This window comes from Emys orbicularis, chromosome 4 (genome assembly GCF_028017835.1).
Source record: "Emys orbicularis isolate rEmyOrb1 chromosome 4, rEmyOrb1.hap1, whole genome shotgun sequence".
Lineage (NCBI taxonomy): Eukaryota > Metazoa > Chordata > Testudines > Emydidae > Emys > Emys orbicularis.
Window position 1 is genome coordinate 64,466,011 of NC_088686.1, and position 23,323 is coordinate 64,489,333.

Consider the following 23,323-nt stretch of genomic DNA (forward strand, 5'->3'; position numbering starts at 1 on the left):
CTTTGTTAACCATATCCATTTTCCAGAAAACACCTTGTTTCTGGGTGGGGAGGGAAAGACATGAGAGGAGAGAGTAAGAATGAATGAAACAAACATAGAAGAGATTGGTCATTGAAAATAAAGTTGGCTCTATTCCTGTTTTACCTTTGCAAGTCTTGCCCTCTTGATGAGATCATTGAGTTTCCGCACAGCTGCCTTCTGTGGGAGACTCTGAATGTCTCGGAAGAGATCCTGGGCTTCCACCTCAAAGAGCCTGCGGTTCTCTGTGTTTTGTAGAGGCTGGGCCCAAAAAGAACCAATGTAGACTCGCAACACCTCTGGAGTGTTAATCACCTTTCCCAGGGACCACATGAGTGCACCATAGACCCTCATCAACTGCTGGGTGTCCACCTGGTCAGCCTTGTTCAGCACCACTCGAATCTTGTCATCCTGGCCACGGAATGATTTAATAGCCTCAGAGAACTCATCAGAAATATCCAGCTTATGGGCATCAAAGAGGAGGATGATGCGGTCAACCCGCTCAGCAAACCACTGGAGGACCTGGCAGAAGTCATAGCCTGAAGAGAGAGAATACACCATTGGATGTCACTAAATTGATAACTCTTTATTAAGGATTGTTTAAAGGACCGGCTTATAACCCAGCTGTAGCAGTGTGACTTCTAAACTCAATTCCTAACGCTGGTGTCTCAGTCCTTAGATTGGCAGCAGACTGGGTACACCAGTGGTTCTCAAACTGGGGGTCGGGACCCCTCTGGGGGTCAGAAGATTATTACATGGGGGGGTCACGGGCTGTCAGCCTCCACCCCAAACCCCGCTTTGCCTCCAGCATTTATAATGGTGTTATACATTAAAAACACTTTTTTATATATTTAAGGGGGGTCGCACTCACAGGCTTGGTATGTGAAAGGGGTCACCAGTACAAAAGTCTGAGAACCCCTGGGGTACACTCTAGGAATGAAGGACTGCACTGTAACACTCCACAGCCCATTAAGCAGTCCAAGTCACAAGAATTTTACCCATTCCAATGATGGCTTTAATGACAGGGTGGGTTGCAGTGAAGAAAAATGAGTCATGATCTTTAAGACTATCTGGGACACAGAACAAAAGGAAGTTTAAAGCAAAAACTATTTTAAAAGTCCGCTTGCACAGTTTACAACTCTTGTTGACTGCCTCGCAACAACCCAACTCATTGTCATATTACAAACAGTACTTCAGGAACTCCTCTGGGAATGACACACACAGTCTACAGAAGGCGTAATCTGTTTGTGAAATGGCACTGAGTTTGGTCTGAGTGACTCATCTTACTTGAATGAGGAACAGGTGAACTAGAAGCCAGTTTTCCATCCCTGTCCATCCTCTAAAATGAAAAATTACTCCGAAGGACAGCCAGAAAGCAAGGATAGTGGTGAGGAAACCTGAACAGAATCCAGAATTCAGCACCCAACAGCATTCACCTTTAATCACTGGCAATGTAGGAAGCTCACCATTAAACTCTAATTTTACACCTTCAGACATTTCACAGTATTGAATGCTTCTTTTACATTTACTTATGAATACAGTCATCATCCATGCATTATATATCCCTTCTGCATAGATAAGCAAAAGGTCCTTATCTTTTACTCTGTGTTATTGTCCCCTGTTCTCCATATTACTAATTTCTTATTTCTATGAAGCAGGTAACTCAAATGGGGAAGAGGGTACCCATTCTAAAATCATTTACTTCTCCCTGAAATAATGCCTGCTTAGTCAAGAAAATTCACATCCACATCATAGTTGAAGCTGTTTGCCAGCTGTTAAAAAAATTCAGTAAATAATCACAAGAAAAATAAGTTTACTGAATCATTAGCGGCCATGCTTCCAAGATGCCTGCTGTGAGCAGTCAACCCTCCAATGCTTTCCAATAGGAAATTGGCTAGAGGCAGTGTCTAGGAACTCAAAGATATACATGAAAACATTTCAGTGCCAAATTCTGCCATAAAGCACATAGCTGTAGCACCAGTGGGCAGAGGTTGGCCTTAAGTCTTTTATTTAAACCATTAAATCATTAAATTTGACAAGTACATAGTATATGAAACCAAAAACTAGAAGCTCTAAGTATATTACTTAAAATCTTCCCAATTTTTGCCCTCAAGTCTAACTCCATTACAAATCCAGCACACTCATGCCAAATAAGATGGCAAGACTATGCTAAGAAATCTTTACTGAGCTCAAAGCAGATTCAGGTCAGATTCATTAAACAGTTAAAAATAAATAAATAAATTAAAAAAAAGCAAATGCTACACCTCCCATTAGGAGAATTGCTTAGCAAGGAATACAAAATCCAATCCCTTTCCGGGTTACTCAGTCTTTTTCTTTTTCTTACTTTTTTTCTTAAGAGCAGTTCAGGAGGAGCAGAACAAAAGCCAATGGAAAAAAAGAACACGAACAAGACAAATCCAAAAGATAATTCTTGTTACCCCAAGGTGTAACATTTAATCCAAAAATATTTGATTACTTATCAGTGTTCTTTATAAAAACTATAGAAATAATAATCAAAAGTGAGGAAAAAACTAACAACACACAAACCACTTCAATCTGCAACATGAATTTCCTGTCTGAAGGATAAAATTAGAATGGGGGAGGGAGACCCACTCCCGGGTTAGGCAGAACGCCAAACTACCCAAAGATATGAATTATATATCACCCACACTAATCTGAAACATGTAGCAGCTTGGTTTGGATTTTTATTAGTTTGGAAGAAAAACATTATTAAGTTATGCATTTCAATCCAAACATAATGATGCAAACTAGTGAATTTAAAATAGCCGTTTTTAATAAAATTTAAGTTTTGCAGAGTTGACTAAGTGAACCAATCCCTGTTGTTAAAGGGTTGGTTGAAAATTTTCCATTAAAACTGTTTTTCAACAGAAAACTGAGTACTGAACTAAATGAACATTGGTGGAAAGCGTTTTCTTTCCCCAGAAAACTTCAACTTTGAGTTTTTGGTGAAAAAACATTTCGCCTTTCAGTTTTTCAATGAAAATAATTTTCATTTTCTGTAGAAAATAAACCCATTTTCTGACCATCTCTAGCAGTTATATGACTTTGGTATAACCATAGTAGAAATCTCAGCCATGGTTAAACATTTCAGCCAAATATTTCTAGCACTTTTTATTTCTCTGATGTTTCACTGAGGCTAAGTTAACTATCTTGGTTTATGTGAATTATTGTAGTATGCCCACAAACAGCACTTGCTCCAGCCATTGCCACCATGTGCAGGTGCAGCACACATCCCGTAATTCAATTACGGTCTGTCTTTAACCAGTTCCTCAGAAACTCCACAGCTAATCAAATACTTGTGTGACATCCGTAGTTTTGGGTCTTCTAACCCTTCTCTTACCTTCCATTTCTAAGTTTAACACAGTTTCTTATATAGTCTTCTGGTCTTCTTTTCATGTGCCCAAACCATCTAAGCCTGGATTCCCTCAGCTTTTCTATAATTGATACTACCTTCACATTTCCCCTAATTCGTTTATCCCAAACATGGTTAAACATTGTAACTTACGGCATCTATTTTACCATTGCCATTTCCACTATATTCAAGATCTGCTCCGGTCTCTTCTTTAGTGCCCAGCATTCAGTCAAACAAAAGTGCTGGCCTAATCACCATCTTGTAGTTCTTACTTTTTAATGTGACAGGCATTCTCCTATTGCAGATCACTCCCCTCACTTATCTCCATTTAGTCCATGCCTTTCCTTTTCTACTTATAAGTTCGTCGCTGAGTTCGCCATTATCCTGTACTATCAAACTTAGGTACTTGAACTTCTGTATCTCTGGTAATGGCTGGCCCCCTAGACTTACAGTCCCGTTGTCTTCCTACAAGGTATCATCAAATCTACAGACCATCTACTCTGTTTTTCTGCCAATTTTCATGCCATTTCTTTCAAGTACACATCCCCATCCCTCTAAATCTTCTTCCATTTCCTCTTTATTCTCCCGCATGAGCACGACATTGTCTGCAAAAAACATGCGCCATGGTGCCACTCTTTGGATGTTTTCTGTAAGTGCACTGAACACCAACGTAAACACAAAGGGGTTTAATACCGAGCCTCGATGTACTCTGATTCTTACTAAAGACCATTCAGTTTCTCCATTTGGCTTTCTAACTGTGATAACTAGGGCCCTACCAAATTCATGGTCCACTTTGGTCAATTTCATGATCATAGGATTTTTAAAATCGTAAATTTCATGATTTCAGCTATTTAATCTGAAATTTCATGGTGTTGTAATTGTAGGGGTCCTGACCCAAAAGGAGTTGTGGGGAGTCGCAAGGTTATTGGGTGAGGGATAGCTCAGTGGTTTGAGCATTGGCCTGCTAAACCCAGGGTTGGGAGTTCAATCCTTGAGGGGGCCACTTAGGGATCTGGGGCAAAAATCAGTACTTGGTCCTGCTAGTGAAGGCAGGGGGCTGGACTCAATGACCTTTCAGGGTCCCTTCCAGTTCTATGAGACAGGTATATCTCCATATATTATTATTGTAGGGAGAGCTGCGATACTGCTACCCTTACTTCTGCACTGCTGCTGGCGGCGGTGCTGCCTTCAGAGCTGGGCAGCTAGAGAGCGGCGGCTACTGGCCGGGAGCCCAGCTCTGAAGGCAGCACAGTCGCCAGCAGCAGAGCAGAAGTAGGGATGACATGGTATGATATTGCCACTCTTACTTCTGCACTGCTGCTGGCAGGGCACCGCCTTCAGAGCTGGGCACCTGGCTAAAAGCCGCTGCTCTCCAGCCACCCAGATCTGAAGGCAGTGCAGAAGTGAGAGTGGCAATACCGCGAGCCCCATAAAATAACCTTGCAACCCCCCTGCCACTCCCTTTTGGGTCAGGACTCCCAATTTGAGAAACGCTAGTCTCCCCTGTGAAATCTATATAGTATAGTGTAGAAGCACACAGAAGACCAGATTTCATGGTGGCAGACCAGATTCCACAGTCCATGATGCATTTTTCATGGCCGTGAATTTGATAGGGCCCTAGATCTATATTATGGCAACAATGGGGCAATAAGTGTGTCAGGCCTGATGTCAGTTACTGAGGGGGGGAGGAGTTTGTCTGCCACTGAGCCTTGAAGGGCTTCTGGGTCACGATCACCTTAAAGATATTAAACTTTTTGAGAGCTGCCCTGTATAAAACATAGTACTATTTACAATTAAACATTCTCGCTATGACATTTTTTAAAAAATGTGGGCTAGGTTCAGCATTTTTCCTGTTGCCTTTCCTGTTTCTCCTGTTACTTCAAACACTTGTTTGGTAATTACTTTACAATTATGGCTAAAAGCACACAGAAGACCAGATTTCACATATGTACTAGCAGAACTGTAGACATCTGATCCGGGGAGCTAGAGTTTTGCTTGGCAATAAACCTAGCCGGGTGCCTTCGTACCTTATCGGAGTCTGTGGTCATTTGCCGGTTTGCTGGAGATCTGCTGTGCCAGCTATCTGCGCAGAGCTGGGACAGCACACAGGAAGAACACACATGCATGCAGCCGACTTATCAACACTGAACAGAGCAGAGCACCACACCGGTGGCGTCTGACGACAACATATACCTCATGGTTCAACAGTATCAAGCAGCCAAGTTTTTTTTTTTTTTTTTTTTTAAACTATGCCTCCCCCCTTCATTTCATGTTAATGTAAGCGGTTAACTGTTGATGTAAACCAGGAAGAGCTGCTAAATGTGTTTTGTTGTAATTGAAATTGAAGCTTCTCCAGTGCCCCATCTCCTTCCTTCCCTTCCACTTATTTTCTTTTCAGATCCTGTAGGCAACAAACACATGTCTGAAATAACTCGGCAAACATCACACCTTGTGTTACCACAGAACCTTCTCACGTATGGCAAGGTGCCCACAGCATATACACGTCCCCCAGGCGTCATATTGCTATGTATTTACACATACTGCTTGAAATCTCCTGCAAGTTTAATGAGAGGCTAGACGCATAAAAAAGTTTATGGAATATCTTGCTTGTTCATAAGGGCAGGACAATGGTGTTTTCAAATAAAGCCAGCTTTGAAAAGTGCACAGAACCTAACCTTGGAAAGGGGAATGTAAATTTTTGTCCCTTTTCAAAGTTGTCAGTTGCTCTTTCTTGAGTAACTAGTTGAATTTTCCAAAGCTTTTAATAAAATATATGGGTAGGTAGTCATGCTGAAGGGCAAGTACCAGGGTGGGTTTATTAATACAGAAGAAAGCTTAATATCTTACATTTTAAATTATACAGTTTCTACATTGGATTTTAATTAGTCAACACAGGATTAATTTTACTTATTCCCAGTAAATTAGTAATGCTTGTTAAGTCTTTCTTGCAATTATGTTTGCACATATAAACTGATAGTTAATAGTTAAACCATTCAACAATTGCTTCATAGAAAAAGAGTGAAACCTTTAACTCTACGCCCTGAAAGCAAAGAATGGATTTCCTTCCCCACTACGCGCGCGCACACACACACACAAAATATTACCAGGGAGGCAGATTGCTGCTCACCAAGTTGTCAGAAGGTGACCAAACTTTTCTTTCACAAATGTCATTGAATCAATCAGGTGATTACCACTGTGAGTGTCAATAATGATGGTAGTCGTATGATATGGACAGTGGATAGAGGGCTCAGACTAGCCATCAGATGGTACTAAATTTCACTTAGCAACCTGGACCAATTTAATACTTCCCCATCTAATTAATTTACTTATGGGGTGGGAAAAAAATCCAGTTTTCACAAAAAAAAAAAAAAGCTTAAAGGAAAAGTAGAAGGAAACTGAAAGTTAAAAAAGGTTGTTGAAATATGAAATTTAGAAATAATGAGAAAAGCGACTCTTCCAAATAAACAGCACTATGGGCTGAGAGATTTCCTGCCACACAAACAGAACGTGAGCTACTAAATACAAGTAAGTCAGCAATCAGCTCAGAAACAAAAGGAAATGGCAGTTCCTATAGAAGATGAACGGGCATCTAATTTTAGTTCAAAACAGTTGGTGAGATAAAATACCAGTATCATATTATTTAAGGTTTGGGCTGAAATAAGAGAAATAAAACATGCTTAATTGGGTACCAGGGCAGTATTAATTGGCTATATAAGAAATTGCTTCATTTGGCCTTAGCGTAGGTCCAATAAGTAGGAATGACATCACTTGTTTGTAAGGGGTATAAAAAAGTAAACTCTTAAAGGGTTCATTGCTAATACCTGTCTGATCAAGTTGGAGCCCCGACCAACGTGGGTCTAAGCACACCTTGGTAACTTGATCAAATGCTTATAAATGTTTTGTTACGGTTTGGATATGGAAAATTACTTATTACTTAGGCTTTTTAGGCCTGATTAGAGCAATTGTATGTATACCATTCAGCCTCTGGATTTAATAGAGGAATTTATGGCTAAATTAGAGTCGTGGTAATACCCTGCATAAATAATAATTTCAACAAGAATGAAGGGGCAAGAACAAACACCCCTAACTCGCAAGAATGAATCAGGTGTTGCAGGAAAGCAGGGGACAATTCCCACCCCTGAAGGAGGGGGATGGCAGTTTTACTGCTAATAGAAACCAGCTACTTGTGATGTGATCCTCCTTGTTCCCCTCTCCTATGAGTGTTGCTGGTCTACCTGCGTGCAATGGAGATGGTCCCTTTCATATATCCCATTAACCAGAGGGGAAGGGATCACAGGTTCCTATGTCTCTCCTAGGTTCCTAGCTCCAGGGATGAAGAATCCCCTGCTCTGATAGCACCTCTCCACCCCCACCCCACCCTCCAGTATGGCCTTCCTCTGCCACTGCTAGCTGATATTCACAGGATGAGGGTTTAGGGTGAACGAGAACATGGATTTCTGTCCTACTAGCAATTTTCTTCAATCACTGCTGGTCTTTGGATATTGGGGATGCACAGTTCTGCCCCTTTCCACCCCTAGATTGTCTAAAGGGTCCACTGCTAGTTCTCCTTTGTAGATCTTAGCAGCTTGGCTGCCTCCTGCTGCTACTATGGTAGAAATAAAGGGTATGTTTACATTGCAGCCTAGGCCCAGGGCTCACACTCACGCTCAAGCCTTACCCCTCTTCTGAGTACACACAAACCACACTAACCCAGGGCTCACACCCAGGGCCCCAGAACCTCACAAGGGTGGAGGGTCTGAGTCTGAGTCAAGCCAGGACCCTACTGTTTTGTAGTATAGACACAGACCCACTGGGCTTGTCCTCTGGGAGTCCGACAACACTACGTATTCCATAGTCCCACAGGCCAACTTCCTTTGTCATCTACATAGCCAAGTTTGGTGGATTGTCAAGTTTTCCCACACTGCACCATGAACAAAGGGCTAGAGTGGCCACATTTTGGAAAGGTGCTAGGAAGAGGGTGGTTAAGCTTGCGCCTGCATAGAATCATGGAAGTGTAGGACTGGAAGGGATCTCAATACGTCACCTTAACCAGTCCCCTGCAATCAGGGTAGGACTTAGTAATGAAGTAATAATAATACATAATGCAGTGTAGATGTTGGAGCTCCAGGGTGAGACCCAGGATTCAAGAAGTTCTAACCAGGGATTACAAATGAGTGCAGACGCTCAAGCCCTAGGTTAACAAACCCAGGGTCCGCTCACTCGAGTTCTGCTAAGCCTGGGCTTACATTGCAGCGTCTGCTTTTTGCTCAGATGCTATCAGCATGGGCAGGCCTTAGTTTTGCTAGTGGAGAGGGTAACTCCTAATGGTTTTAAAATACAACCTTTTTTACAAAGCCAGGGTCAAGCATAAAGCCACTCTCACTAGCTTTAACTCTCACACAACTAGTGTACCAAATAAACTTTCACTAACTATTGGAGAGAAAAAATGTTAGGACTTGTGCCCTGGGAGACTTAATTCTCATTGCCAGAGGCCAGTCTCCATTTTCTACAAGGCGTACTCTGTTTGTTAAGACATTTTAGATACAAGTTCATGAGTAATCTGGACTCTTAAATCCCATTCACATTAGTACGCAATTGATTTAGAAAATCATTTAACAAGTTTATATGGTTTAAAATGTGTTAAGTTAAACTATTTTCACACTAAGGTTATTGTTCATACTTCTCCTTCAAGAAGCAGCTCAGAGAGGCTTTGCACTGCACTGAATCACAAGTCTGTTCTCCACAAAACCCATTGTTTACATAAATGTTTGACAATACAATACTCAAAGTAGACCCAACAGCAGCTGTATTTGCACTGATTGAGCAGTCATTATGTCACACACTCGGGCATGTATCTGAACGTTCAGTACTTCAAATACATGTGGGTGAGCACAGTGTATTTGCATAATCATCTGAGCAGTAACAGGACTATTTACTCATGTGTACACACCTGAATTTGTTGGAGTGTGCATCTACAACAAAATCCCAATTCTTGATTCCTTGTTCAAAAGTAGATGCTCTGCCAATCTTGGGGTGAATTTACATGAGAGGTTTGCTGTAGAACAAAGCCCTGTTCACACAACAACTAAACTGGCTAAAGCTAACTAGTGTTCAGCAGAAGACCGAAAAAATAGCTGATCTATGTAATGACACAAAGCTAACATTTTCTGCACCTAGCTATTTAAAATTTAGGAACAGAAATCTATCTTCTCCTCTGTCAATGCCATGTGCACTAGAAACTATACTTCCATTTCTATGGTTATCAGATATTAAGCTATCCTCAAGAAATCACAATGTGATTCATATTATTAAGGAAGAGATCATTATTTTTAAATACACAAAGAGCTTTGCATGTTGGAGTTCTTCCTTCTCTATGTTCAATAAACAGCAAAAGTATCTTAGAGCTGCCATTTACAACTGGCACTGTGGTCACATTTAACACACACACACACACACACACACACACACACACACACACACACACACACACTCCATCTATGAGAGGACAGGAAGTGAAAATGCAGTGTGTTCCACTGACACTCAGTGTACTGATTTAGCAGATAAGTCAATAAAAGATATTACAATGGTTTTGAGACAATGCGTTACAGAAGAGAGTATCATTTAGATACTGGAGTGACACCTTACTTGTAGGAGGGTTTTTTTGTTATTTAAGTAGTTTTTAAAAAGCAGACAGGTCTCCTACAAGCTGTATTAAAAAGCCATGGTCTAATTTTTTGTACAATTTTAGTTTTGCTCCCTTTCAAGTATAATGCATATATCATAATAAAATATCTGAAAATAACATTTGGGACCTTGCAGTACTAGCCGATTTGTGCTGATGAACAGACATGTTGGCTTCATAGGAGTCAGAGATACCTCTTGTTAATGTAAACCATATTGTGTCAATATGGTTGAGAATCTCTGTCAGAATAGAGATGACAGGAACTTGGCAGGATGTAATATCAACAGTCCTCTACCATATTGACTTAGTAGTTCATCTCATAGCTACTGCAAGATCTGCTTCCATGAAAAGAGGAACAACAAAGGACAGGTATTCATTCTCCATTTCCATTTTTTTATTACTAACAATAGCAGATTATTTCAAGTGAATTTGCTAGTTGAATTTACTAGTTATAGTCTTCTTAGTACAATATAAATATAAGTATGAAACACAAATAAACAACATTAAAATACCATAAGGCTGCAAAGGGAAGCACTCAAAACTTAGGAAATGCCTGTGCAACTTTAATTCAGGCGCCTTGTGCATATGCATTATGATACAGTCTTTAATTACATGAACACATGCTACCTTTTCCACATGACATTTCTTAACTTTTGAGTGCTTACTTTGCAACCTTAATATTCTTTTAATGTAAGCTTTTTGTAGGTAATTTCTGAGGTTTTTAAAAAAGCAAACTGAAAAAACAGATTCCATCATGTGGCATCATACTGACACCAAATGGGTCATGAGCGAAGCTGGAACCTTTAGTTTCATTGTGCAGACCTCTGACACTTGAACTAACGAAGTAACTGATAACAGTCGTAGGTTTTCATCTTCGCTAGACTAGAGGGGGATAAGACATTTTGCCATGGGGTTTCATCTGTCCCAATCCTGTCTCTTCTCCACCACGGGCTCCTTGTACAAGTCCAATTCTTCTTGCCTACCCAATCCCAGTCCCCACTGCTCAGTCTCCTCAGCCCAGTCCCAGTCTCCTCACCAGTCCCAATTCTCGCCCTCCCACTCCAACTCCTCGTCCCTAATCTCCCTACCCAGCCAGTTCCAGTTCCCCACTTCTGGCTCCTCATATGAGCCGTCTCTCCCCTCCCCACCCACTGGCTTCCACTCCTAGTCTCCTTCCCCATGCTCCTCATCCAGTTTCAGTCCCCTCTGCATCCTCACCAAACCTATCTTCCCTCCGCTCTCATGCCTGTTCCACTCCACACTGGTTCCTAGTCCCAGTCTTCTTGTCCAGTAGGTCTCAGACTCCTCTCCTTTCCTGCCTCTCAATCCTAGTCTCTTTACCCAACTAGACCTAGCCACTTTACATCCGCCAGTATCCCAGCTCCCTGTCATATCTCAGTGTTCCCTGCCTCCAGCCATCTGACTCCTGGCCCACCCTCCTGTTTCCCTCACCAGCTCCCAGTCCTTTCCTGGCTCCCAATACCAGTCTCCTTGCACAACCAGTCCTAACCTACCTTTCCCCCCTGCTGCAGCGCCCAATCCCTGCCTCTCCTCCCCCTGGCTCTCAGTCTTCTTGCCCAACAAGCTCCAGTTTCCCTACCTCCAGTCCCTGTCTCACCAGACTCCTTTTTGCAATCTACTCCTTTCCATCCCCTCCACATTCTAATCAGATGGCTTCTTCCAAACTGCCTGGGCAATGACAGGAGCGACATTTAAGGTTTGGCAAGGTGATAAGCAACTGAAAACATGGTGTTATAATAGCAAGAGTGGGCAACCTTAAAAATAGACAATGCTATCAGCCTTGCCTATAATTATAATCTACATATTTATAATTTACATTATTTGCACTACTAAATGTAACCAATTTCTGGAACTACAAACTCATTTACTATTCTTCTAAAAATCCACCCAAATTTGGGCAAGTTATAAGCCTTTGAAAAAAGTTGTGGTTTGCATGCTCAGAGACTTTGTCAATTTTAGCAAATATTCAGTGTGATGTTAAACTACTTGAAGTTTCTTGTTGGTTGTTTCTTTAGTTTTATATACATTGAGGGGCTGTGTTTGATAGACTCTGAAAATTCAATACGATGCTTTTTTTTTTTTAAATTAAAGTGCTTTGGTGCATTTCAGCACAATAACAAAAGCCCCTGCACCACTCAACATGAATGGAACATTGATCCCAATCTCTACAGCTAACCTCAAAACATTGATTGCAACAGACTTTGTAACATTTGTTCAGCATAGAGACCCAAAAAGGGACAATTTACACACAGGTCTCCCACATCACAGTGGAACTGCACCATTTCCAAGCCACTGGAGCAGGCCCTTAAGAAAGATTAGTGGGACCAATTTCACAGTACAGCAGAACAGGTCGTTAGAGGTGTTAGTTACTTTGACTGCTTCAGCTCACCTCTACTGATGCGCTGTTTCTCTCCTGAAAGAATGCCGGGACTATCAATGATGCTGATGCTCTTCAGAACCTCATTAGGTAACTGAGCACACATGAACCTGCAGGGAAGGAGGAAAGAAGTTATTTACAGCAGCTCTAGTTCTTGGTTAGATTGCCTGTAGAAATCCCCACTCTTGAGTCCATGTACTCTTAACAAAGGTGGACCTTTTTGTAAAGCAGTGAACATTGGGCTCACTGTATTGCCTACCACAAATGTTCAATCATGAGATTTTAAAAAATAATTCTTTTGGTGTTCCTTTAATTTGCCTTCGAGTTTCTGAGCCCCTAAGGTACACTTCATTCACATTTTCAGGCTTTTTTCTGCAGCAATTAGAGCCAGAAACTTTCATTAAAAAAAATAAAATTCTGAGATTCTCATGTAACCACCTGCCTCCAGTTGCTGAGGCTGTACTAAAAATACCAACGATAATGAAACACTTGATAAAATCGTTAGGGATGGCAACAATGGATCACACACTTGCCATGGCAAGAAACCAAATGCCGGGTGCAAAGTTACTGCATATATACAGCTATGGCCTCAGTTCCTTTCCATTTAGTAAAAATCCCAGAGACTCTAAAAATCTGAGGAAGGCAGGTAGAAAGCTATAGAGATACCAGAGTTGTAATAAACTGTCAAATCAAGAGAGTAGTCCTGCTTAAACATACACATAGAACTCCAAAGACCAGCCTTATACACCACTGTGTTAGAAAGTGCTCAGGCAGGGTGCTTCTGACCTGGAAAAATATAGTTTAAGGCCTTTGGGTACTATATCATCTGCAAGTTCATAACAGGCTTGTATATAAAATATGAGCCACTTTGACACTTTCCAAGTGCTGATAAATCTAAAGGGAAAAGCTATCCCTGTATGTCATCAATAGCCTAGGAGACCTGCACAAGACTTGCCTTATTTAGGTAGTAGCTCAGGGCCCTATCAACAACGGGACAGTGAAGCCTATCCCCCTCTGGTAAAATGTGTAATATAGGGGAATAAAATACAGACAGGCTAATTATTTCAAATGGAGAAAAAAAATCACCTTCAGAGCTTTATGCAGAAATTTAGCAAGTGAGTAGGAACATCTTATCCTTATGGAACACTGTAAGGAGAGTCAGCCAATAGATCTTGGATCTCACTGACTCTCGTGGCTGACATTAATGATATCAGTAACAGGGTTTTCAGAGACAGCACAGTGGCCATTCTCCCAAAATTCAAATGGTAGTGCCCTCACCTTGGCAAGTAGTGCCTTCATCTTGGCAAGTCCCAAGAAAGTGGTGCTTCAGACAGTAGATGTCTGAAGAAGGAAGATCTTTGAATAGATATATAAGCTGATATAGCCAAATAATGAACCTTGTACTTAAAGGCCAAACTGGCCTATGATAGTAAATAGTCCAGCATAGAGGCAGATGCTAAAACAATTTTCTTCTGAGCTGTCTAAAGAAAGAATGTTCTGTAATATACTGTGTAGAATTCATGGCTCTCTAACAAAACATACCGCAATCAAAGTCAAAATGTGTTAGTATAGTATGGTCCAGGCAGCCAACTGCAGAAATTTCAAGTCCAGATGGAGAATATGCTCCTGCTTCTAAGACAGAAGATCTGGAAGATCCAGGAGAATTGGAGGCACCCAAGTTAGAAGCTATCAACAAAACTCAAGCCTTGTCTTATTTTCCAGGTGACCTTTAGAAGTAATGATATTGGAGAAAACGCACAGAGAAACTCCTTGCTTTTATCCATTAAAAGGCATCGGTCAGGAAACCAAACTCTGTTGTATCTGTCATCCCTTCTGATTCAGAAAGGCACAACCACCTTGACTTTCCAATAGCACATGTTAAGTAAACACCATTATCTCAGTATCTCCATAATTACTATAGAGAATACAAAGGAGTACTAAATATAGCAAATTCTGCAAACATCAAAGTAACCTTATCTATTTAAGTAAAGGTTTTGCAAGTTCATGTGCTGCTTTTGAAAGGTCAGTGAGACACTGCTATTAAAAAATCTTTGCCCTTCACTTCCCAACAGCAGAGATAATAAAGGAAACAATGCACCAAAAAGCACAAAACTGGCCGGATTCTGAGGAACAACACTACACAGGCAACAACAGTCAAGGAAATACAAAAATGTAAACATACATCAGATGCAAGACTTGACTCCTAAAATATAAACTAGACGATCAAGAGGACAAAAGGAGAGCAATGGCCAATATATACAAGGTGAAAACACCTTCTTTTATTAGAAATATTATAGAGACTGAATTTTTTCTTAATCCACGTACTTTCACACCATCTCACCTTTATGTAGAAAGCCTGGTGGCTGTTTAGTATCAACTAGAAAATTTGGCATCCATCTTATGAGAAAGAAGAACCTTTATTTCAGCTGAACAATGCTACAATGTTCAAATTTCTCCACAAGCCAAATGACATAACAGCAGTGACAGGTTGTACAGGCAAAACAAGATCTATAGTTAGACGTGGGGATAACACTGCAGATCACACAAGAAGCATTAATAGGATACGGAAGAGGACAATCTAGAAAAGGAGTGATAAACAGGAGTACAAATTGAAGTTAGAAATGGCTGGCTGCAGTTTCTAGATTAGCCTATGACCTGAAAGCAAAGTGGAGCCAGGTTACAAAAATATTTCCACAAAAGTTAGGTCAGTCTAATATTTCATATAAAAGTTTCAAACTGTAAATGTAACTATAACAGCATGATCATTTTAAACTGCTTTTTATGACAAGTTTTAAGAAAAAGCTATGCTATGCACCTGAAATGCAATAAATTCTAGTTCTGAGATAAGTCTCAAAGCACATTTGTCTCATATACACCTTGCTATTGCACTTAACTGTCCAGAAGCAAACAGACATGCACCAAAAAACAGGTTTACAAAGTTGTTGTAAACACAGTGTTGCAGTGCCATAAGTACAACAATGAACGTTTCCTCCTCATTAGCACCATACATAGGGTTTTCATTCCATATTTTCCACATTTGAAATTAAACATACAAGTACCGAAACACAAGTACAAGCAGTGATATCAGAGTATCACTGCAAGTGTAAAAGTGAGACGTCTTCATCATAATGGAAACAACAAGAAACCTTGGGTATATTGCAGAAAGAATCTTGTAGATGACAGCACACTTGCCAACCCTCTCAAAAGATAATAAATCAAGAAGGAGCAAATAAGTGCCAGGCTACAAAGATCAATTTACCAACATATACCATCTTCCATTTCATGCCATTCCTGATTTGAATGTATCTCCTTTGTCTACAAGTAGAGCAGTGGTCCTTAGCAAGAATAGACTAGGTGAAAGCTGAAGCTGATGTACATTGGTCTGGAAATAAGAAGTGAGCCAAATTTATAATTATTTTGGATTGCAACAATTTTAGAAAGTTTGCCTAAAAAGCAGTTGTAGTATCTGAAACTGAAAACTAAGTTTTGCTTTACTGTCAGAAAGCTACATTCACTTTTATTGAATAACCCGTACGTAAAACTATGCTGAGAACATCAAGGCTGCTCAGATACGCAATCAAAACCTGTTTTTTAAAAAAAAGCAAATTAAGGTTGCACTTACATTCTTAACTCCACCTTCTGGTGTACACTGTATGCATTACCACATGCCCTTTTAATTACATAATCACATGCTATTTCTCAAATGCAAATTAATATCATACAATTTTTTCTGTAACCTTGTAGCAATTTTCATTCTTGAGTACTTCATCAGCACCCAAGGGCATGCTACCTAGGTTTTTTTTACAGAACAAAAAAGAGGTATTGTCGCTGCACCTAGGAACCTGTAATTTAGTTTTAGACATGTCAACTACTATCAAGAGCAACAAAAAGTAAGGAGGAATAAAAGTATAATAATAATAATAATAATAATAGGCCTGTTAGGTTCATTATGTACAACTCTTGATGGTACTGCTGCATTCTTGTTTGTTTGCTAACTTCTCCATTCTCTCAGTCACTATTTCCTCTCTTACGTTACATTTGACTGATGTGGGCCTTATGGAACATGAGTCTTTAAGAAAGATCTGAATTCTTAAAAAAGGAGGGGTGTGACACTGTATGGAATATGTGCAACACTTTGTAATGTTATTGATACCAATGTTATAAAATGCAATGAAACTGACCAGATACGCCATGTAAGGTATCTGCGAAAATGTTACAATTGGCTAGGGTTACCATTCGTCCGGATTCCCTCGGACATGTCCGGCTTTTAGAGTTAAAAATAGCGTCCGGGGGGAATTTGTAAATGTCCGGACTTCCCCCCGCCCCCGCAGAGCACGCGCTGCTGACAGGGCAGCCGGACGGATGGTGCCACTTACATGGGGCTCCGACAGCCAGAGAGAGCCCCTCCTCCACTTCCCCCTCCTCTCCCCTGCAGCTGAGAGCACTCCCTCCCTCCCTGCATTTGCAGATCACCAGCCGGCCGTTCGCACCGGCAGTCTGGAGCTCCTCCCCCTGCTCCTCCTCCCCGGCACGCTGGTCTGAGCGGCAGAGTAAGGGGGCCAGGGGGTCGGAGAAGGGGCAGGGAGGTTCTGGAGGGGGCGGAGGTTGGGCGTTCGGGGGGGGCTTTCTGGGGGTGGGGGTGTGGATAAGGTTTTGGGCAGTCAGGGTACAGGTAGGGGGTAGGATCCTGGGGGGGGCAGTTAGGGTGGGGGGTCTCAGGAGGAGGCAGTTAGGGGACAAGGAACAGGGAGGCTTAGGTAGGGGGTGGGGTTCTGGAGGGCAGTTAGGAGCAGGGGTCCCAGGAGGGGTAGTCAGGGGACAAGGAGCGGGGGGGCTGTCAGGGGGCAGGGGTGGGGAGAGGGATCAGAGCAGTCAGGGGAGAGGGAGCAGAGGGGTTTAGATGGGTCGGGAGTTCTGGGGGGGGCTGTCAGGGGGTGGGGAGTGGTTGGATGGGGCATGGGAGTCCCGGGGGTCTGTCTGGGGGTGGGGGTGTGGATAAGGGTTGGGGCAGTCAGGGGGCAGGTAGGGAGTAGGGTCCTAGGGGGCCAGTTAGGATGGGGGGAGGGTCTCAGGAGGGGGCAGTCAGGGAACAAGGAGCAGGGAGGCTTAGGTAGGGGGTGGAGTCCTGGGGGGCAGTTAGGGGCAGGGGTCCCAGGAGGGGGCAGTCAGGGGACAAGGAGCAGGGGGAGGGTTGGGGATCCTGAGGGGGGCGGGAAGTGGGAGGGAGTGGAAGGGGCAGGGGCGGGGCTAGGGCAGGACTGGGGCGGGGCTCCTCCCGTCCTCTTTTTTGCTTGCTGAAATATGGTAACCCTACAATTGGCCAAGTATGATAATCTTGTTTATATGTTTGTATCACCTTTGTATTATGAGTTATAGATATGAACGGTATATCTGTATTTCCAAACTTGTGCTGTGTTTCTGGGTGACACCCCCAGACAGACTGGCATAAGCACTGCCTAGCCTGTTCGATGGTCCATCAAGGGTCATCAGCGGAACAATAAACCTAGGGAAAGGAGCCAGGGGATACACCTTATGAGTCAGCAAGACATGTTGGGGCATGTGTCTATGGACAGAGAACTCTAAGGCTTTTCCATGCCATGTGCTGTGAAGCTTGTGTTTGGGACAAAGGAAGAACAAGCCACATGGCTACCCCAGACACCCCAGGTCACAGGGGGTCCTGGAGTACAGTAACTCCTCACTTAAAGTCGTCCCGGTTAACGTTGTTTCGTTGTTACGTTGCTGATCAATTAGGGAACATGCTCGTTTAAAGTTGTGCAATGCTCCCTTCTAACGTCGTTTGGCAGCCGCCTGCTTTGTCCACTGCTTGCAGAAAGAGCAGCCCATTGCAACTAGCTGGTGGGGGCTTGGAACCCGGGTGGACCGGCAGCCCCCCATCAGCTCCCTGCTCCCTTAAGTTCCCTGTGCAGCAGCTGCCCAGCAGGCTATCAATTGCAGGCAGTTCAGCTGTCCCTCCCCCCACTGCCATGTGCTGCTCCTGCCCTCTGCCTTGAAGCTGCTCCCCGAGACTCCTGCTTGCTGTGCGGGAGGGAGGGGAGGAAGAGAGGGGTTGTCAGGGTGTCCCCCTCCCCTCGTTCCTGCACCCCGCTTACACTATCTTCCATAGAGCAGGGGACACACACGACAGGGCTCAGGATGGAGGGAGCTTGCTGGCAGCAGCTGTGGTCTCAGCAAGCTGATCTAATTAACAAGGCAGTGTACTTAAGAGTAGGGTCAGAGTACTTAAAGGGGAAATGCGCATCTCTCTCTCTCACACATGGTGTGTGTCTCTGTCTGAGATGCTGTCTCCCCTCCCTCCATTCCTGCTGCCTTGTAGAGTGTGAGAGTTAACCCTTGAGGGCTCAGCCAATTGCTAGTTCATCATTTAGCAGTAAGGCATTCCCTGGGAAATATCCCACCCTCTGACTCCTCCACCTCAACCAAGCTTCACAATCATCATCACTGTAAGCTTATGCTCCAATATGTCTGTTAGTCTATAAGGTGCCACAAGATTCTTTGTCGCTTTTTACAGATCCAGATTAACACGGCTACCCCTCTGATACTTGACAGTATTAAATTGTTTGTTTAAAACTTATACTGTGTGTGTGAGCGTGTATATATTATACATATATATAAAATATAGTCTTTTGTCTGGTGAAAAAAATTACCCTGGAACCTAACCCCCTCATTTACATTAATTCTTATGGGGAAATTGGATTAGCTTAACATCGTTTTGCTTAAAGTCGCATTTTTTCAGGAACATAACTACAACATTAAGTGAGGAGTTACTGTATTGGGATTGGAAGGCTGTTCCCACCAAAGGGAGCAGCACAGAGCAAGGCCAAAAAAGATAGAAATGGAAAAATAATACAATGGGATGCCAAGATTTTCAATACCAGTAACGTAAAGGGGATGAGGGAGGGAAAATAAGTAACAAGATCTGAGATACAGGGAAGGTGGAAGTTATGCGAGTCCTCGAATGCAAATTTAAGAAGTTTAAACTTGATAGGGTAAGTGGAGGCAGTTGAGGGATTTGGAGATAAAAGTAACATGGTCGGAATAACAGATGAATGATAATTTTTTGCAACAATTTTGGACACGCTGACAGGGAGCTTGTAAGTATCAGGGAGGCAAAGGTTGCTGGCTTATAATCGCATCGCAGTAGAGTATCTTGCACCATGACAACCAAAGCAGTGCATGTATTTTAATAATTTAGTCAGTAGCCATGTCCGATAAGTTTTCTTTTCAGCCAGGAACACAGCCTTCCTTAGGGGCAACTCAGGGGCTGAGACAGTTAGCTATGGGGTGATTTAGTAAAGAATCTAGGTCATCCTATTTATGTCAGCAAATGTTCACTATTACTATGTGTCTGTTTAATCAGTAGTGTATTGTATAAGTACTGTTTACTACATACTTCTCATATACACCTCTACCTCGACATAACGCTGTCCTCGGGAGCCAAAAATTCTTACCGCGTTATAGGTGAAACTGCATTATATCGAACTTGATTTGATCCACCGGAGTGCGCAGCCCTGCCCCCACGGAGCGCTGCTTTACCGCGTTATATCCGAATTCGTGTTATATCAGGTTGCGTTATATTGGGGTAGAGGTGTACATGGCTTTCATGGATTGCTTGGTATACAGAATAGTACACAGTACTACACTGTCTTGTGAAGAAAGAATAGAGGAACATGCAGTGGAGACCAGAGCTTTGGTCACAATAGCAAGCAGTGTTTGCCACAAAAATACATTTTAAATAAAGCTTAACTGCAGCTGCCCAGAGAGCTGCCGTAGTTATTTACATAAATTCATTTCTTAGCAAACTGACAGTCTGCTTGGCTTCAAGCAGACACAACCTTTCTTCCATGAATAAAAACTGCATTCTAACAGCTCTGCTAAAGCACAAGACAGAGTTTATCAGCCGAACAGGAAGCACTCGTGTTAGAAGGGAACCAATTTAACTTAATTTGTCTTGCAGGTCCTGGCTTCCTCTTCAAACCACCACTGAGTACAGCAGGAAAATAAAAGAAGGCTGGTTCATGAAGTGCTTACTCTGTCCACTGAAGTCACTGAGAGTTTTAACTCAGCAGGGGCTGTGGGATTTGACCCAATACATAAATATAGTCTATGTTACTCCTGAGGGCATTCTGTGCCAAAAAATTTAAAATTCTGCACCAAAAAAATTAAAATTCTGCACACAATATTTTAAAATTCTGCAAATTCTGACAAATTTTATTTGTCAAATAAATGTGGAGGCTCCAGCATGGCACTGGGGAGCACATGCCACTGGCTGCACAGAGATGGGAGATCACTGTGCCGCTCCCCTCCCAGGACACGGACTCAGCAGTGAGGCTGCACACAATCCTGACACAGCGCAAGGACCCAGCCTGCCCCAGAAACACCACAGGGCCCTGCCCCTCTGTGCGGGCAGGCAGGCTCGGCAAGGCAGGATTCAAGTGTGGAGGGGCTTAATGTGGGGGAATCCAGTTGTGGGTTGAGAGGATTCTGTGTGAGGCAATCTGGGTGTGGGCTGCTCAGTGGGGGATCCGGGTGCGGGGGGGATCTGGATCCACAGGGGCTGGTTGGGGGTTCTGAATGCAACAGAAATGGGACTCTGCAGGGGGGTCCAGGTGAAGGTGATTGAGGTTCAGCGGGGGGGTTATATGGGAGTGGGGGTTAGAGTTCAGCAGGGGGTCTGGGTGTACAGGGATCCCTCCCCCTGCAGCTGAGGAGTGATGGGTGCAAGAAGTGTGTGTGTGGGGAGTTTGCAGAGCTTCCTGCAGCCGGGGGAGAAATCTGGGGGTGGGTTTGAACTGGCCCCGGATGCTGTGCAGGAGAAGAGGAAGTCCTGCCCTCCCCAGCCCAGCTGTGACTAGCAGCTGAGCCCAGCGCAGAGTATGAGCCACCAGCTGGGTCTTCCCCAGTCCTGCCTCCTGCCCCACAGTGATTTACCTTTCTGCCGGCTGCCCTGGGCACCTGAAACATACTGCCGGGGAGGGTTGCATGACCGCTCTTGTAGCTTCCCTTTGCTTCCCCGTCAGAGTGTCATTTTTCTGCAGGGAAGGAAAGAAATCTGCAGGGGACATCAATTCTGCTCATGCGCAGTGAAGCAGAATTTCCCCAGGAGTACTACGTGCTCCAGGTTGCAAAGCTTTCAAGCAGTTAAAAATCCCACATTTATGCAAAATAAAATAAAAAAATTATAATAATAAACCACCCAAATCCCAGTACTACGCTGTCTTATCAAAACCCTTGAGGGCTGTCTTCATCTATTCCACTCGTCAAAATTCATCACTTGCAGCTTGGAAGTGCACACAAATCATGTGGAATTTTTCAAATGTTGTCCCTCTTAGGAGGTCTTTTAAATCTCCAGAAACCACTGCTCTAGAGGGCTGTGCCAGGAACTGTGGTATCCAGAGCACAATAATGGATGCTGACCAAAACTACAACCAATCTGTATCCGAAAGAGCATAGCTGGTGTGGACACACAGCACCATTGGTACTTACGTTGGTGCTAATCTACACATTCCACTCTCTAAGGTAGAGAAGGCCAGCTAGGGCTAAGTCTGCTCTAGAGTTATGTATTGCTGAAACTCTCACACCCAAGAGATGTTTGGCTGAAGAGACCTTTAAGCAGCTTTTTGTGAATTACTTTTCATAACGACAAGTCAAGTTCCTGTAACTGAACATACATCATATTTATATTTTTGTGTAGTTTGGATCACTATTATAATGTTTGTTTATTGCATGTTATCTCCCTTCACAGTCAACTGTTGTGATTTTATACATTCAGCTCCATGTTAAAAATTCACTACATGGTATTTTAATCTTTAAATATTAATTTTTATAACAATTCCCAATTGCTAGTTGCTGCATTTGAATATGTATCATTTGTATTGTTAGAAAGGAATATAGCAGAAAATGAGTAGTCTTAGTAAACGACAGAGACGGATGGAATTTTAAACTTAAAAACAAAAGGCCAGCAATGAGCCTGCCCTTACCTGTTCAGAAAAGCATTTCCAAAGCGGCTGAGTTTACGGAATGGCTTCTTGGGGTCCACAACCAAAGCATTTCCAGGAGTACTCCCTTCTGTATCTCCATACATCACAGCAATGAAAGAATCTGTGGTAGGCTCTGGTCCGATCCTCATGCCTGGAAAGTCCTGTTCTAATAGGTACCTAGGGAAGGGGAATTATAAAAAGGAAAAGGAAGATGAGCAAGCATTTAGGTTAAAAAAAAAAAAATACTGCCATTTTCTTTATAATTAAAGAAATAAAATTCAAGAGACATATACCCCCTTAGTCTAACCACCATCAGGGACTAAACTTTTTATGCATTTCACTATTTTTCTTGGCAAGAAATAGTTGTCGGAGTGTAAAACTGGAATTCCAACTTTTGACAAAAAGCAGATCATAGAATATTAGGGTTGGAAGAGACCTCAGGAAGTCATCTAGTCCAATCCCCTGTTCAAAGCAGGAACAACACCAACTAAATCATTCCAGCAAGGGCTTTGTCAAGCTGGGCCTTAAAAATCTCTAAGGATGGAGATTCCACCACCTCCCTAGGTAACCCATTCAAGTGCTTCACCAACCTCCTAGTGAAATAGTGTTTCTTAATATCCAACCTAGACCTCCCCCACTGCAACTTGAGACCATTGCTTCTTATTTGGTCATCTGCCACCACTGAGAACAGCCTAGCTCCATCCTCTTTGGAACCTCCCTTCAGGTAGTTGTAGGCTGCTATCAAATCCCTCTTCTCTTCTGCAGACTAAATAACCCCAGTTCCCTCAGCCTTTCCTCATAAGTCATGTGCCCCAGGCCCCTAATCATTTTCGTTGCCCTCTGCTGGACTCTCT

At 42.8% G+C, this 23,323-nt stretch overlaps 1 protein-coding gene across 1 annotated transcript in view; it reads right to left on the bottom strand.

The window, feature by feature from the left end:
• The window catches only part of EHD4 (EH domain containing 4), a 58,815-nt gene that overhangs the window by 14,940 nt on the left and 20,552 nt on the right, over positions 1-23,323 (bottom strand). Inside the window, exons 2-4 of the mRNA XM_065402295.1 lie at positions 22,470-22,646; positions 12,484-12,581; positions 145-557 (exon numbers count right to left, since the gene is read on the bottom strand). Of these exons, the coding sequence (XP_065258367.1) occupies positions 145-557; positions 12,484-12,581; positions 22,470-22,646 (688 nt within the window). The remainder of the gene's footprint in view (positions 1-144; positions 558-12,483; positions 12,582-22,469; positions 22,647-23,323) is intronic.